Here is an 18,400-nt window from a genome sequence, read left to right on the forward strand (position 1 = left end):
TAACAGCAGAATAAGCCCCCGAAGTGAAGCCCAACACTGCCTACTGATCGTAGATAAGATCGCTGTGAGGTTGCTTTCCGTAGATGATTTCAGCTGCATGCTCCCATATTCCTGAAAATTCTGTAGTGGTGGCTAGCTATAAGTGCATACCAGCGTGTGTGCGTTGTGTTGATCGTAGCGTGGCGCTGAACTTCGGCTTACATTTTCTGAACCTCGGTGATAGTATATCAATGGGTACAGCAGTTCAATCTCACATCTCACAAATTAGTTAGCTGCTCCGCTAGCCTACGCTATGATCAGCACAACGCACTCAGGACTCATACACCGGTATGCATTTATAGCTAGCCACCGCTAAAGCATTTTCAGGAATATATGAATATAATTTGTGGGAGAGAAAAGAAATTCTACAAGTTTGCAACTGCTAAAGCATTTTTCTCTGTGAGTACAAATTCCACTGTCACGTGCTCAGTTGTTTTGCTCCAATAATACCATCACATAAGCCCTCACCCTTTTCCTCCATACGTAGTGCTGATCATTATGGCCAAACAGTTCAAATTTTGGATTTTTGGATTTTCCCACGCCATGAAGGGCAAAAAGGCAGTGGCTCTAAAGTTAGGCCCTTAAATACAGCCACAGGTGCCAATTAACTCCCAAATGACCATATGTCAAACTGAAGCTTCTAAAAAGTCATTACATCAATTTCTGGAATCTTCCAGACTGTTTAAAGAGACAGTCAATTTGGTATATGTAAACTTTCGACCCACTGGAATTCTGATATAGTGAATTAAAGCTGAAATAAATCTGTCTCTAATCAATTGTTTTAAAATGACCTCTGATGTAAACAAAGATGATGTCCTAATTGACTTGCCAAAAGAAATGTATGGTAACATGAAATGTGCGCCATTGTGACAAACTGAGTTTGAATATCTTTAGCCTCTGTGTATGTAAACTTTTGGCTTTTGAGTAATGATCTGCTTTTGGTTTGCAGATGAGGATGAGGTAGGTGACAGAATCACGGTGAGGAGTGACGAAGAGCTGAAAGCCATGCTGTCATATGTAAGTAACCCAGAACAACCCCAACCACCACCACCACTCCTGAATGGGTGAACAATGTTCGAAAGCACATTCTCACTAAAATTAGAGGCTTCATATTGTTTGAAAATGGCTTTGTATACCTTCTCAGTATGTTGAGCATTATCAATTGCTTTTCTGAGATCATCACAGGTTTTTTATCCTTGGCATGCTGTTTGAAAACGAACCTGAATATGCGCCAGACCAAGCTGTCAATGTTTCTGTTTTTATGTTCTGGTGGTTGCATTCCTGATGATGAAGTAGTTGTGTTCACCTGATGAGCAGTACCTTCGTAGTTCTTTTTAGTCATTTTGAATTAAAAAAAAAAAAAAAGCTGCCCAATCCAGGGCTGTATATATACAATTTCCACGAACATCAAGGAATGTACAACTGTAGGCAGCCACAGCCGTGCTGCATGCACAAACCACTTCGCCATTTCGAGAGAACTGAGGCATCCATGGTTCTCCTCCAAAACGTGGCATTCAACAGATACTTTTCACATCGCAGACCGCCGGTAAGCTAACACAGCGTGGGGTTGCAGGAAGACGTTTCTTTTGTGGCTATAACGTGCAGTTTTGCGAGTGCCCTTATTCACCAGTGGGGGTCGCTGAAGAGCAATGAAATTCAGAGCCCTATCTGACTGAATCCTCCCATACCCTGGGTGATGCAGGGGTTACCACGGTCAGCATTGGCACTGTCTGGATTCGATCTGAGGCCGTGTGAAATTTAATGCAGCGTATTTTAATGCGGTTTACACAAGTGTACCTCTTATCAGACCCCCAAAGGAATACAGACTGTTTACTGTGCTGACAGGGAATCAGTAGGTGTGATGAGACTGTGCTCATTTGCAAAACATCCTAATTAGGTTCTCCATAATATCATGTAATCATGTTTTGTATTGTTGGAAACCTGATGTCATGGGGAGCAAGTTGGTGTCTTTAGTGGTGGGGTGCTGACTAAAGATCTTTATACCTATGGGTCAGCACCTAGCCAGATACAAAGTTTAACCCGTGGTGGTATGCTTACAGAGATAGTGCAAGTAGGATTGTTGATGTACTATTTTGTTGTGATTGTGGGTTTATTTGATGACTTGGGGTTTTCTTTTAATCTTTGGGTATATAAAGGGAAAGACAATGGTTCAGGGCGACTCATCAACACTGTCTCCTACGCATCATATGCGTGTAGCCATTGAACTCCACACAAACTTATTCACCGTTGTATATTGCCATTATTAACATACTGTACAATAAATAGCATTCACTTTAACCTAGCATTCCTCTTTGACTCAAGATTACCACTGCACTCCAAGCAGATGTAAGGTCCTAATATACATATATTTTATTTATACTTTATTTAACCCCTTAGCACACATGCCAAATCTGGCCAATTCTTGTCCATTTAGGGGGTACCCTATTTAAAGCTTTATAATTCCAGATGTGAGCATCACAGAGACTTGAAAAATGGCTTGAATGAAGCAAGACATTTGTACCATTTACAATACTAACTTAGATTATTTTATATTCATAATTTAGGAAGAAATAAAGTGCCACAAATGCAATTGTCTAAGCAAAAAATAAAAAATCTATTTGTTCTTTTTTAGTTTGCAATGAAATACTGGGAGATTGCATATACACTCACCGACCACTTCATTATGTACACCTGGTCAACTGCGAACTGCACCGGTTAACGCAAATATCTTATCAGCCAATCACATGGCAGCAACTCAATGCATTTAGGCATGTAGACATAGTCAAGATGATCTGCTGAAGTTCAAACCAAGCATCAGATTGGGGAAGAAAGGTGATTTAAGTGACTTTGAACGTGGCATGGTTGTTGGTGCCAGACGGGCTAGTTTGAGTATTTCAGAAACTGCTGATCTACTGGGATTTTCATGCACAACCTTTTCTAGGGTTTACAGAGAATGGTCCGAAAAAGAGAAAATATCCAGTGAGCGGCAGTTCTCTGGGCGGAAATGCCTTGTTGATGGCAGAGGTCAGAGGAGAATGGCCAGACTGGTTCGAGCTGATAGAAAGACAACAGTAACTCAAATAATCACTTGTCACAACCCACGTATGCAGAAGAGCATCTCTGAATGCACACCAGGTCAAACTTTGAAGCAGATGGGCTACAGCAGCAGAAGACCACACTGGGTGCCACTCCTGTCACCTAATGAAGTGGCCGGTGAGTGTATACAGCAGGTTAACGTATACATGTCCTGGATCAAAAACCTCTTGACCGCAAGTTCATAAAATCTAAGGGTGGATATGTAGAACTACTAGAGATCTATGAAGCAAAAACTAAGCGTCTCCAAATCTACCCAAAATGTGTAAATTATGCATTGCTGTAAATCACAACAAATTCATGTATTTCACAACAAATCAACTGTTTTTACTCAAGAAAATCACTGTTGCATCATTTGTAAGTGGTAATTACAAGCTTTCAGTCAGTACAGTGGTCTAAAATAGCTAGGGGTCCAGAAACATATCCAAAATCTCTCCAAAAATGAATATAATGGTTTTTGTCCATTATAAAGCATATAAATGAGCCCCTTATGAAGGTTTAACCACGAGCCCTCTTTGGTCATGTTCAACTTCTCTTGCTCTGCGCAGATTAGACTATATGACAGGATTTCTTCTCTGTCATACAGCAAACCCTTTCAGTTGTTATACAAGTCAGCGAATCTGCGCAGACCGATCGGATCGAAAAGAGATGTTGAACACAGCAGTCGTGTTTAGATCTAGCTGATTATTCAGGGGAGTCAGTAATCTCCTGTACAGCAGATCTCCAGTATCAAGTGGACTAGGCTATCAAAGTTGCCCAAATGAATTCATGACCTCGGGAAATTAAAAAAAAAACATTTTTACACTGAAAGGAGTGCTTACTTCCTAGCGTTTCCCGCGCAGCTCCCAAGGATACGGGGGTAGATTTGTTTCATTATTCACAAATAACCCATACAAGGATGATCCCAGTTGACGGCAGAGAGCGCCGACGCGGGTCTGGTGGATACGGATTCCCACAATGTTGCTCTCCCGTGCCGTTTCATACCGACACAAACAGCACCGTTTCATACCGACACAAACAATAATTTTTACGGCACAAATGAGCACAAACCCAGCACAAACGAATGACTCCACTTTGGGCCAATTCGGAGATTGTTGGGGTAGAAGATGACGTCATGGCTAATAATAAACCGTTTCATATCTAAATAAACATAATGGCACTTAACAAAACAAATACAGCACATTTGTTTCTTTCAACAGCACAAATGAGCACAAACGTAGAACAAATGACCGCTTTGGAGCGATTTGGAGTTACTTGGGGTTGAAAGTGACATCACAGCTCGTAAAAAATAATGTGAAATATATCAAAAATCATACCGGCACAAATTATGATTTTTTTCGGTACAAACGCACCGCAAACGAATGATAATATTTTTATTCATGTTCTGATCACATGGGGTGCCAATTTAACGGAGGTCATACAGATGCATAAATAGCCCATGGTAGGTTAAACTTTGAATTATGGCGTTACTTAAGAGTCAGGGTGTGGAGAGGAGAGGAAGAGAGGAAAGAGGGATTTCCGCTATGTTCAAAGCCGGGAAAATGCAGCTTGGGCCAGGCCAGCTTGATCGGCGACACCAGACTCCCAACATGAACCCGTCAGTACTTCAAGGCGGTCCACACACGGTCCCAAAGTGGTGCGAAGTCCAACGGTACAGCGATCCAGGGTTATTCGGCGGGGACACCAAGGCTATGGTAGCTCCCTCAAAATCTATGTGAGCAATAGCTTGGGTACGGAGGGGGAAAAAATTGGAAAAGAAGAATTGGCCTCGGTGGACATTGACTGAAAATACCTGGCCAGGTGAGAAAGCGGTCTGAGCTGTCATTGGCTGTTTGGAAGGCACACCGTCATATCACGTCCGTCTTTCCCATTGGGGGCGGGCTTCAATAACGTAAATATGTATTCAATTTTGAACTAGTTGGATAATTATTTAGCAATGCAAGAAAGGTGAATATACTTTGTCCCCTGACCTTCGTCGGGAGTATTAAAAGATAACCATACCAAACATGATTACTTTTGCTTTAGCTTACGGGAAGATGAAGAATTATTTCTCAGTTGTGCAGGCTAGGGTACTCAGAAATGCGATAATGTAAGATTCTAATAGCCTGCACTCACTCGGTTTTTCAGACCCATTGGATATTGGAATCGTATTTGCTAATAATGCTTAATATGATAAGACTTTTCTCCATTCGCTGGCGTGAATGGAACGGCCATGAAATATCGAGGGTACCCGCTAGTTGTCGGTGATGTTCTATAGGAATACACAGCAATTATTTAGGCGCCGAGCTGGCACAGACCGAAGCTATCATACCTCAAGCGTGGTTAACAAGGAATGAACATTCATTACTATACCTCCACTACATGCAAGGAGGAATTATGGTGGAGAATTATGAGCATCTGGCATGAGGGGTCTGGCGATCCTGAAGGGAAGTGGAAGATCATTTTGAAATGTTGAAAGTAAAGGACACAGGCTCATTTGGGAGCTTATGCAGGAATAAAGCTTTTTGTGCCCTCAGAGAGAGGACTGCAGTTGCCCTACATACTGTATGTGGGGTATGTCGCTTAGTTTTAAATAACAACTAATTAGATTTTTTGGAGTGCTCTGCACATGAATTTATTATATGTTAAGTGGTCCATTTATTATATGTATACACCAGACCTGGGTCAAATACAAATACATATTTGCATTTGAAAATGGATGTAAATACTTATTTGAAGTATTTTCAAATACATTTATGCATTAAATATTTTGTATTTGGTTTATTTAAATAATTTTAATGGAAAACCAAATACTTTCACTAATGGTATTTAAAGATACATTCCTTTAAATAAATACTTTCCTGGGAAACCAAATTCTTTTTCAAATAGTATTTAGAGCCTTTTTAAAAATACATTAAAATATAAATACAATTTAAAAATTTTGAAATATTTCATACATACCAAGTCATTTGATATAATTAATTATAAATATTAAGTATAATAATATTATCATCTTTAAAACTAGGATTTATTCATCACAGAACACTATACAGTCAGTAGCCTATACAGAATACTAAACTGTCTGAAATATATAAAATATTCAGATGTGATGATTTCAATAATAGTGAACCTGCTTCCCACCCGTTGTCAACTTGCCAATCAAGCCAGCTGGCTTTATATACCCCAACCAGACATGCAGTCAATGGACTGGACAGGGGTTGCAGAGATGGCAGGAAAACCAAATCTTTAAGTGGTGTGTGTTAAGAGTGGTTGAGCAGCAGACCTGGGTTAAATACAGATGCGTATTTGTATTTATATTTTAAAATTCAGTATTTAAAATGTTTTTAAGACATATTTGAAAGTACATGCAAATGCTCCTTAAATGTATTTTCAAATACATTTTGTAATTTAAATTAAAATGTATTTGACCCAGGTCTGGTATACACATAGCCAACCGCTAGTAAAAAGGACATTGAATTTGTTACCGTCAGTGCATAACTGAAAGCTAGTGATAAGTTGGGAAGGTTGTGTATTTTTATTCACACTGAATTTGATAGGAGACCTACTGCCATTTTTTTCACAAAAGTTCATGGATTGTACCAGTTGTAGACTTGGACTAGCTTTAGCTTGTCATGTTATTAGCGGTAGGTAGCGTTTGGCCTAATAGTTTAACTAGACTAGTTATTATACACATGCTGGCATTGTGCCGGGAGTGAATTTTGAATGTGTTCTACAACGTCACCATTAGGTCAATTGCTACCATGTTCTAACAAATCTCTCATATGCTGTATATATAACTAATCAAGTGTTAGGCCTATATTGAGTCATTTTTTTCACAGGCCATATAGGAGATTTTATACTTATCATTTAATCATTATTAATTGATTAATGGGTGCCGGCGATCAGGGCCAGCCCTGACAATGTTGGAGCCCTAGGCGAGATTTTAGATTGGCGCCCCCCCCCCCCCACCTAATATGTGACAGGTGCTGGTGTTTTGGTCCGCAAGTAGGGCAAGGTCATTTTTCAGTTTTTTACAGATTACGAAAGTGCAGATTATAAGATTTCAAATGTGTCATACATTGAAATCTGAAAATAGTTGAAGAAGATATGCTTATTTGAATGTTGGTACTCCTAAAATCAAGTAGCAGAGAAAATCCCCTTGAAAGATCTTGAACTTTTCACACTTCTCACAGGGAGATAATGGGTGGGAACAATAGCTAGTTAACTCCACCCCAACCACTCCCCCACTAGAGTACCTGTAAATCCTTGCCCATTTAGGGGTTACCCTATTTAAAGCTTTATAACTCCAGATGTGAATACCACAGAGACTAGAAAAATGTCTTAAATGAAGCAATACATTTGTACCATTTATAATACTAGCTTAGATTACTTTATATTCATAATTTTGTAAGAAATAAAGTACCACAAATGCAATGGTCAAGGCAAAAAATCTAAAATGAATTTGCTCCTTTTTTAGTTCGCAATGAAATACTGGGAGATTGCGGATTTAAGTATACATGTCCTGGATCAAAAACTTCTTGACCACAAGTTCATAAAATCTAAAGGTGGATATGTAGAACTACTAAAGATCTATGAAGCAAAAACTAAGCAGTGTACCCAGCATCTCCAAATCTACCCACAATGTCTAAATTATTAACACTGGTCTAAAATAGCTAAGGGTCCAGGAACAAATCCAAAATCTCTCCAAAAAGGAATATAATGCTTTTTGTCCATTGTAAAGCATATGAGCCCCTTATGAAGGTTTAAGATGAAACATAGATATAATTTAAACATAATGCAAACATATAGTCACACAATGCTGCACAGTACCTAAATGTGTAATAATTAACTCTTGTATGTAGCCTATTTCTATACTCTGTACACTCCTATGTTTTCTTGTATGGGAATGGGACGATATAAAAACATTTTTCAGCCGTCCACCACGTTTTGGCAATGTTCCAACACTCTCCTCATCACTGTTGTATGCGTCACAAAAACCATTACACTACTAACTAACGCTTACATTACAGTGTGAAATATCCACATTACATAATACCACTAACCTATTTAAAGACACTCAATTTCTAAAATAACGTAATAACCGAAATATTTTGAGCAGTAATACTTACATAGCAATGATGAAATCTTATCTATGTTCAGTAGATGGAGACAGAGACAGTAAATCAATGACAGTTATATCCGCTTCTGTTTTGCTCCAGAAAACGATGTCAGATAGGTCTATCAGCAAACATATGGCTTAGCTATGCCCAGAAGTCCTCAATAATAATGGTATTTTCCAAGGAATGACGAAAAATCGTTGACAACGTTTCGTTAGGTGCAACATCTTTTAATGCTACCATATAGAGCGAATGCCATGGTAAGAAAATGTTCGGTTACGCTAACCTATAAAACGCTATTCCAAAAGCAAAATTAGACGTTATACATCGTTAGAAAGCTTATGCTCTCACCTACTGATTGAGCGTCCGCCATTTTAGCAACCTCACACAGTAAACAAACATAGGCTACTACCACACGGCTTTATTTATGGGCGGTGGCTTGACCGAAACAAAGTAACAATAGCCAACGAAATCAAACATGCTAATTAAACTGCACCCCCATCACGCCTCCAAAACCCGGCTGTAAGAATCACTAAAACAAGCCGACTTTGCTGACAAATGATAAGTATTTAGTGACCCTAAAAATGTTGTTTATTCTATTGAGTGACTTCTTCAACACTTTAACTTTCGTAATATGAAAAAAAGGAAAACAGTAAAAAAAAATTTAAAAAACCTTTTTTGCCTCCTAGCGTGATTTCAAGATTTGCGACTTGCGGACCTTTTCTCCAGCAGCCGTCACATATGTGCCCAACCTTAAACACTGAACACCACTTCATTTTTTAACTGAACACTTTAATGCAAGAAATTAAACATTGTAAAACAATATCAACAAGTAAAAGTAAAGTACAATATATAATAAATAACATATTAACTATAAATAATAATAAATCAAGAAACTTTTGAGAACTGCTAACAAGAATAGAAAAAAATACAAATAGGCAGAAAAGTGCAATGGTAGACTTCCCTTTCAAATCGTAACACGCCTTGACTTCTTTGTGTAGACAGAGAGCTTGAGGTCTTTTCAGAATAAAGTTGAGAAGAGGTAGAAGGAGAGGTTGGGTCACCTTGGTCACTGGGGGCTGGGTGAGAGGAGGTGGATGGAGAGGCTGGAGTCTCTTGTAAATACTTCATTAGAGAATCTTTTAGAATATGGAAGATACTAGACATGAGCCTTTAACACAAATAAAGACATGCACAGGCACACACCCACACACACAAGCACAAATGCAAATGTCCCTTCACTCAATAGGTTACACTCACTAGTTAATAAAACTGGTTAAAACATTTTTAAATATGAAATATGTATCTAAAGTAACATATATACTGAATGTGTAGATGATACATTACACATCATAATGCATTTGGTGTCTGCATTTTTAATGCAATATGAACGATAGGCTTGGGCTTGTCATATATGGGTATGTAATACATGAGGAAATGCAATACATTCTGTATTTAAAGTACTCTACATGTGTCAAATAGCCTGCCACTCATTCCCAAGAACTTGTGCACTGTGTAAAAAAAAAAGGCACTGGCTACAGCCTGAAATCAAAGGCTACTGTACTGACATCTAGCTAACTAGGCAAAATCTTACAGTGCATGCAGCAACGGCAGCCGTTAGAAAAAAGTAATCATGGAAAAATGTTTTTTTTATTTTTTAATGGCATAAAATGCAAAGCTGTATAGGCTACATGAACCGTGCACAAGATAGCTAGTTGCTAGGTGCTAGCTAGCTAACTGGAAGAACATAGACTATATTTATATAGCTAGCTCAAGGTATAGTACAATCACGTCATCAAATGAGGTATAACCATATTGTGATGATTTTACATAACAAACCAATGTAAGCAGTAGGCCTATTATGGAATTAAACTGGCTGGCTCCTACCAGACGCAAATTCTATCAATCAGCTGATAACAGGTCTTCCATCTGCTGACATTACCCGGCTAACTAACTAGCTGGCTAGTTAGTCTTTTTTTTTGAAGAAAAGCTAATCGAAAATAACTAAACATTAATGATGCGCACAATTGTGGTGATTCTTACCTCTATATTGTTCTTTCTTCTGCTGCTCTTCTTTGCGCTGCTTCCTGCCTTGTGCGCCTGATAATTTTGTCCTTTTTTTTGACTCATTTTGCAGCTGCAACTCAAAGGCAGACCTAGACGCTTAGACAGTCTTGTGTGTAATAGTGCGTAATATCGTGCATGCTATCATGCATTGGTTACATGTATCACGTCATGATAGCAGCAGTGTTTATTCCATCATGTTGTCAACTTGTGTCTGACAGTTCAGGGGGCGCAGTATGTTTATTATTGTAATTAAAAGGCTGTTTTTGTTGATAATGTTGTTACTGCATGATTAATAAAATTATGTTAGTGGCATATTCCGCTGCACTAGAAAAGAAAAGCGACACAACTCTGTTGTTGCCACGAGAGGGCGCACTATGTCGCCTATGCCACGGGCCGCCCCTGCCAACGATTGATTAAAGAATTGCATTAAATTTTCATCTCTATCTTGAAGTATCATCAAATTAAAAGGAAACTGTTTTATTTGACCATTTCAGTTCTTTGAGCATATTTCTGCCAGGTACTTTGCTGATATTTTTATACATATTTATCATCGCCACCAGGCGAGAGCCTGGAGGGGATTATGCGTTTGGTCACGTGTGTGTGTTTGTGTATATGTCCGCAGCTAATCTCGCATACTACTGGGCTGATCAGCCTAATACTTGTTGTGCATGCTGACAGCAGGCCAAGGACCTGAATTCTTGAATATTTTGCAAATCGGTCAAGTATTTTATTTGAATTAATTTCCATCATTGTCCATTGAAATACATTGAGTGATAACTCCTCACTCCTCCGAACCGGCCGGTAGGGGCCGCAAGTAATCAACAACTGCTTCCATTTGGAATGAAAGACCAGCGATGTAAAATGTCAATTTCAACGTTAAAATGCCAACAAAACAATGCGCCAAGTAAAGGGGTACGTTTATGTTTGAATCTGTGGCAATTATTTTGTTGGCATTTTCACGTTTAAATTGATATTTTACATCGCTGGTCTATTGGAATTGTTCCCGTCCAGATTGTTCCTGTCCGGATTTGAAACGAAAGTGCCAAACACTAACGTCAACGTTAGCTCTGTCTAACACATCGTGGCTGATAGGAATGAAATTAGCTAACATGTCACCACCGTTATGTCGGACAAGTAAGAATTAATTAAGAATATGTTTATTTTCTGAATCCAGCAGTTCCAACAGTCAGTGCCCTTGTTACAATGTCCAGCGCTCTGAATACTGAACACAAGAGATATTGCGTGCTAGAACCCCTCACTTAACCTACATGTAAAATATATTTTGTGTGATTTAATTTAATCATTATTATTTAAAATGGGAATTATTCATTAAATTGCCGAATTCATTGATAGGCCAGTCTACAGTGCACTGGTGGAATCAACCAACAAGTCTAAACCAGCTCTATACCAGGTTTTAAGATTAAATAATTGAATTCAATAAGAAGCAATCAATTATATTAATGAATTGGAAACATACATTCTTTATTGAATGCAGGCACTCTACTTCTAAATTACCCAACAGAAGACATAATACAAGACATTGAACAACTAATCTAGAAATACCAGAAAAGAGAGAGACAGAGAGAGAGAGACCGGTAAGCCAGACCTTGCCAAAGTATTACCCACTTCTAGTATAAGCGCCACAGGATGAAAGGAAATCAGCTACAAGCACACAACCAAGGAACCACCACCAAAATAAAAAGAGGAAAACTCTTCTTCTTCCAGGCTCTGAAACCAAATGTAACACAAACAACTTTCTCCTGTGGCCATCTTACCCAGCATGGCTTGAGGATGTTTGCCCTGATTGGGTGATGCCGGGTTAAGGTTTAGAAGAGAAAGGATTGGGGGTCAGACTAATAATAACTTGTAATATTGTATTTGTCTGCTTGCATTGATTGTGTAGCCTCTATTGTTGCATCAGCAAAGCTACCACACCTGGCAGGGGTCTGCACTCTACTGAGTTTATAAATGTTTTTACTTAGCAAAAATGATTTTTTCCGACTGTATTACCATATAATTGGCCTACCAACTAATCCATATCACATCCCGCCCTCATCTTGACATTTCCTTATAGGGACAAAATGTGAACAAAATGAGGGTTGCATGAGTGGTTATCTATTGGATAAACCTGTTTAATCTAGAAAACTGAGGGCAGTGAAAAAATGTCAAAATCACCTTATATATATATATATATATATAAAGGATATATTAAATATATCATTTATTTAACCTGGTAAAAGTCTCATTGAGATTAAAATCTCTTTTTCAAAAGTGACCTGGCCAAGAAAGCAGCATAAACATTGTTACAACAATAACACAAGAATACAAACAGACGAATACAACTGTCATACAATACAAATAAGTTAACACAATATCCAGTTAAAATGCAATACAAGGTCAAGGACACCTTATGGCTCAAAGAGTTGAATGTTTTTCAACAAATGCAAAATGGTGGAAAACTCAAAATGGTGGACACAATGACGCATACGGATTTGAGTCCATGAGAGACATGATGTGAAGTAGGATTCAAGTGTCTCACCCAAAAGGGCAGGCATTATGATTGTTTGAATATTGGAAATTCAATTTCAGTTATAACACCACCTTGGCCATTCAGTGCCAAAACTGGGGAATGAGGAAAATGGCTAATTGGATTGCATTTCCAAAATGGCAGCAATCCAAGATGGCGGTGACACAAGGTGCAGGTACCGCATGTATTCCTAATGAGTAAAGTAATCACTCCAATAAGTTTTAAATGTTGAAAAGACAACACCTGAACAACACATTTTTCAGGAATATAAATATTTTGTAAAATAATTGTGCTTTATAATGCCACTATTTGATTCTGTTGGGCCAATACTGTTGGATTGGGCTCTCCCTTAGGGTGGCGATAATAGGTACCAAATTTCATCAATTTATGTTGACTCCTTGGGAGTATTTAAGTATCATTTTTGTGTTAATATTTCATTCTCTAGCCCGAAATGGCTGGAAGATAGAAGAGAATGGCTAATAGCATTTCCGAAATGTCAGCGACAAATATGGTACAGATTTATGTTCCAGATGAGGAATTTGATCCCTTCAGCAAATTGTAAATGTCTAAAAGACATCACATTACATGCACTTTTTAAATAAAAAAAACAGCATTGTATCCATTTATACAGACACATACACCGATCAGCCACAGCATTAAAACCACCTGCATTTTTCAGCTTTTTTCTGATTTAAGATTTTATTTTCTCTGTTTGTACTCAAACAATTCACACGTGGTCAAAGTGCAGACTCCGAGCTTTTATTAAAGGGTATTCTTATACATTTTGGTTTCACCATGTAGTAATTACAGCACGTTTTATATGTAGTCCCCATTTCAGTGTTTTAGACAAATTAACATAATGTCAAATAAAAGAGTCATGTTTCGTATTTGGTTGCAAATCCTTTGCATGCCATGACTTCCTGATGTCTGTGACCTATCAACATCATCAGAGTCTGGATATCTTATTGTCAGGTTGTCCTACAAGCGATACAAAAACTCTTTCCATTTGAATAGATCTCTATGGGAATTGGAGGGTGGGACTAGATTCAGCTGTAAATTATGCTGATACAGTATGGAACACATTTTTTGGCTAAATGGCTTTCAGTCATCAAGGGTCCAAGGTATCAAATGAGCCTCAAACCACCGTGCTGCTGCCAGATATACAGTAGATACTACAACCATTGTTTCTCCTGAATATTTTTTCCAATGAGTTTAACCAATTGATTCTCGTTTTTCGATTTATGCTTTTAAAATGAAATGAATATCGAATACCCATTAATTTCTTGCTTTTTAATTTCTGTTCCTGAAATGGAAAACGATTGGCCAAAATACAAAGTACACAGATCCTTTCTCCGCAATGATAGATATTATTTGCTGAGGGAAGCAGCTAATTTTTTTTACATCGTATTAAAGGTATATTCATAACGGAACAGTTAAAGACTCTTCCTGTGTTCCAAATCTTATTGTGGTAACACTTAAGGTGAGGTCACATGAATTGGCATGAACTAATGCAGTTGCCAACTACTAAATATTGATAAGTAAATCTGTACAGCTTTGTTAATATATTCGTACATCATTAATTCATGTTAACAACTACATTTGTTAATGCCAATTCATGTGACCTTATTGTAAAAGTGTTACCCTACAGTGAAACCAGCTTTTAAGGTATTCGGCTAATTAGATAATTTGTCTAGTATAATTGGTGACAACAAAAACCTGCATAGACACTAGCCTTGCAGGAATGGATTTGACCACCCTTGGTGTTGAATGTCTGGTTTGATCCTGTATATCGCTGCTTGCAGCTACACTACATTGCCAAAAGTATGTGGACACCTGACATCCGACAACATGGGCATTAATATGGAGTTGGTCCACCCTGCTATAACCTTCACCTTCTGGGACATAATGAACTATCCACTGTTTGTTTATTACTCAGACATTATTTCTACAACATGTGCAATAAATTTGCCAGTTCAGGTTTAATTCAGTTCAATTCAGTTTTATTTGTATAGTGCTTTTAAGGGCATTGTCACAAAGCAGCTTACAGAGGTCTGGGCCTGAACTATCTAAGGGCAAGAAAATGTGTTCACGAGGTTTAGGAAAAGATTACCCTACCTGGAATTTTAAACTGCTACCTTTTTCTATCTCTCTGCAGTACTACAGCACAGTGATGGAGCAACGCATGAACGGGCATCTGCCTGAGCCACTCCACATCTTCCCCAGAGGTATGTGTGTGTCTGTGTGTGTTCATGGATTCGTGTGCACGTGTCCATGCCATATCAGCTTCACCACTATCAACATTTCTATACTATTAAAACACAGTACATTTTGCTGTTTGCAGTTTATATATTCATGTTGCTATTTGCCTGGTAATGCGGTTTCCTGTGCTGTTCAGTTGCTGTGGGTAATGCTCTGCCAGAGAAACAGTGCGACAGTGTGTTGTCTGTCTGTCTGTGTCATATATAAAGTATCTACATAAATCTCCATGCCATAATGACATATTTTTATGCAAATGGGGTATATGGGGTGTGTCTGATTCACAAAGACAATCATAAATAACCACTTGCCATAAGCATGCATAATTTAAGATTACCTGAAACCTGGCAGTAATGTGGCACAGTCAGTTTAAAAGCCATGCAATGTATCAATTGCTTAATGACCATGGCAGGCATCGCATTTGTAAATAGAAACCTCGTATTAACATGTTACGCGTGCAAGAGAGCAAATCTTCTGTGTTATTTAGAATTAAAGGCATATTAGGAGAATATGTTATGTTAATATTCAGCATGACAGGCATATGATAATTGCTTTATGTCAAAGGTGACATTGAACCTGCCCCATTTTATTTATTGTATGCTGTAATTTAAAGGAAAACTCCTACCTAAAACACTCTGACATTGTGTTTTGCATCAAAAATAGCAAATTATAACAATCGATTTTCCTATTTTGTGTTGTATTTTGAGCTGCGTTTTGTAGACACATAGTGATATTGCCACAGATGGTGCAATGGAGTTTAATGGAAGTGTGTGTCTTGAACTCGCTATAGCAGTGGTTCTCAAACTCGGTCCTGGGGGACGCCTGTGTATGCTGGTTTTCATTCCCACCTCAACAGCAATCCCAGAATTTTAACAAGCTGTTAATTTTTCTTAAATAGGTGCTTTTCATGTTTTAGAGCTGAGATTCCAGAAAGGGTCAGTGTGGGTACACACACCTGATTCTACTAATCCTAATCAATCACTAGAGTCATTGCTAAGCACCTTGATTAGTAGAATCAGGATCAGGTATGTGCGCCCACACTGACCCTTTCTGGATAAGACTGGGGACCCCAGCTCTAAAACATGAAAAGCACCTATTTAAGAAAAATTTACAGCTTGTTAAAATTCTGGGATTGCTGTTGAGGTTGGAAAAACCAGCATACACAGAGGTCCCCCAGGACCAAGTTTGAGAACCCCTGCGCTATAACAAACAAATATACGATATTCATCACTTTCAGCACTTTGGTCAGCTGTTGTTGTTTTTAAAGTGCTTTATAAATAAATTTGGATTGGATTGGATTCATTTCACCCCATTAGGGACAGCAAATCAGGTGTCTTGCCTTGAATCCCTGCTAATTAACTTTCTGCAATACTCCAACTGAGAGAAATCAGTTAGGCCTATATATGAAGAGGATATAGCTACTGGTTTCAACTAGGCTAGCAGCCTCAATAGTCCGGATTACAAAGTGTGGCTTTGTGTGGAATTGGAGCGTGGCCACAATCTCCAACTTTGATTTTGGCTATTTAGCTATCGTTCCTGAAGGGGGTGGTGAAAGTAGTTCTGAGTAGCAAAATAAAATGCTGGGGCAGATCCGGAAGAAGCCTGACAGGATAGCAAGTGAAAAATTGTAAATAGGGATAAGGTAAAATATATTGCAGAGAATAGATAATAAACCCAGGAATTAATTTCAAATTGCTGCTACATGTTTACTAACAATGTAAGTCTTTTAGCCTGGGATTTCCTTTAAGTAGGCTGTTTGACTGCACAGACACAAATATTTTGGCTACTTTATTAGGGGTCCAAGCAGCGAAGCTGGTGGAACCCTATTGTATCTGTTAGGATTATTATTATTATTATTAGGGGTCCAAGCAGCGAAGCTGGTGGAAACCTATTGTATTTGTTAGGATTATTATTATTAGGGGTCCAAGCAGTGAAGCTGGTGGAACCCTATTGTATTTGTTAGGATTATTAGGGGTCCAAGCAGCAAAGCTGGTGGAACCCTATTGTATCTGTTAGGATTATTATTATTAGGGGTCCAAGCAGCGAAGCTGGTGGAACCCTATTGTATCTGTTCGGATTATTATTAGGGGTCCAAGCAGCGAAGCTGGTGGAACCCTATTGTATTTGTTAGGATTATTATTATTAGGGGTCCAAGCAGCGAAGCTGGTGGAACCCTATTGTATTTGTTAGGATTATTATTATTCTTATTATTTTTCTCCGCTAAAAGTGTCTGAGGCTCAGCAACCATAAGTCCTAGAGCAACCAAATTTGGCAGGTGGGTTCCTATGGCCCCCCACTACTCAGGCACTAAAAATCACCTATGTCGGCCAGATGGTGGCGCTATAACAAAGGGTCATGCGTACAAGGCCATAACTCCCACACCATGGGGTAGATCAACCCAAAACTTCATGGACCTATGCATCTGAACGTGCTCTACAACTTTGCCATTGGCACCACCTATGTCCGCCATATTGTTTACCCGCCATTTTGACATTTTCATTGGGGCGTGGAAGCTTTCTCCACTAAAATGTCTGAGGCTCAGCAACCATAAATTGTAGACCAACCAAATTTGGTACGTGGGTTCCTATGGCCCCCCACTACTCAGGCACTAAAAATCACCTATGTCGGCCAGATGGTATGTTCGCCATATTGTTTTCCCGCCATTAGGACTTTATTATTAGGTGGGGTGCGGAAGAGCTGGAGCTCCAAATCTAAGTGTTACGACATCTAGTAAACTTTTTTACGGCAAGTGACAGCCATGGCGACACAAGTAATCCAACACCGTAGGGTCTAGTTTTTATCAGTGAGGGGAGGGTCTGAACGTCGGGGAAGCAATGGAAGACAGTGCCAGCCAGAGTACATGCTAGGCTACCAAAAGTTTGTTAGTAAAAGCTTTTTGAGAGGATCAATAATTACTATTCTTGAGCATGGATCCATTTGAAGGCAGTATCAGGTGAGTTCGTTTAGTCTTTAAATCTGTCATTATGCTGAGAAATAGCTAAACCATTTTATTGGTGGAGTTTCTGTGCACACGCGCGAAAACACGCTGGTATAATAAAACAATGATGGCAATACATATATAGTCCGCTTCGTTCTGTTGCTACCATAACATAAACTATCTTGTGTCTACAGCTGCAGTTTCTCGCTGCAATTATTAATATTGAATATAAAGAAAAGACGCAATTTATGCTGTAGTCTGCCAGTGTCTGAATAAATAATACGGTACTCTGCGCGTAGGTAGCATGGATGGCGAGTTGGTATTTCGTTTTTTGCTACTAAAAGTTTGTTCGTAAAAGCTTTTTGAGAGGATGAATCATTACTT

At 38.7% G+C, this 18,400-nt stretch overlaps 1 protein-coding gene across 17 annotated transcripts in view; it reads left to right on the top strand.

Moving 5' to 3' along the window:
- The window catches only part of map2k5 (mitogen-activated protein kinase kinase 5), a 235,386-nt gene that overhangs the window by 14,698 nt on the left and 202,288 nt on the right, over positions 1–18,400 (top strand). For all 17 annotated transcript variants that reach the window (XR_010330020.1, XR_010330021.1, XM_064335641.1 and 14 more), the window contains 2 exons: positions 989–1,056; positions 14,978–15,047. Coding sequence is in view for 15 of the 17 variants with exons in the window: in XM_064335641.1 (XP_064191711.1) it covers positions 989–1,056; positions 14,978–15,047 (138 nt within the window). In the remaining 2 variants the exon portion in view is untranslated. The remainder of the gene's footprint in view (positions 1–988; positions 1,057–14,977; positions 15,048–18,400) is intronic.

The sequence above is a fragment of the Anguilla rostrata genome, chromosome 5 (genome assembly GCF_018555375.3).
Source record: "Anguilla rostrata isolate EN2019 chromosome 5, ASM1855537v3, whole genome shotgun sequence".
Lineage (NCBI taxonomy): Eukaryota > Metazoa > Chordata > Actinopteri > Anguilliformes > Anguillidae > Anguilla > Anguilla rostrata.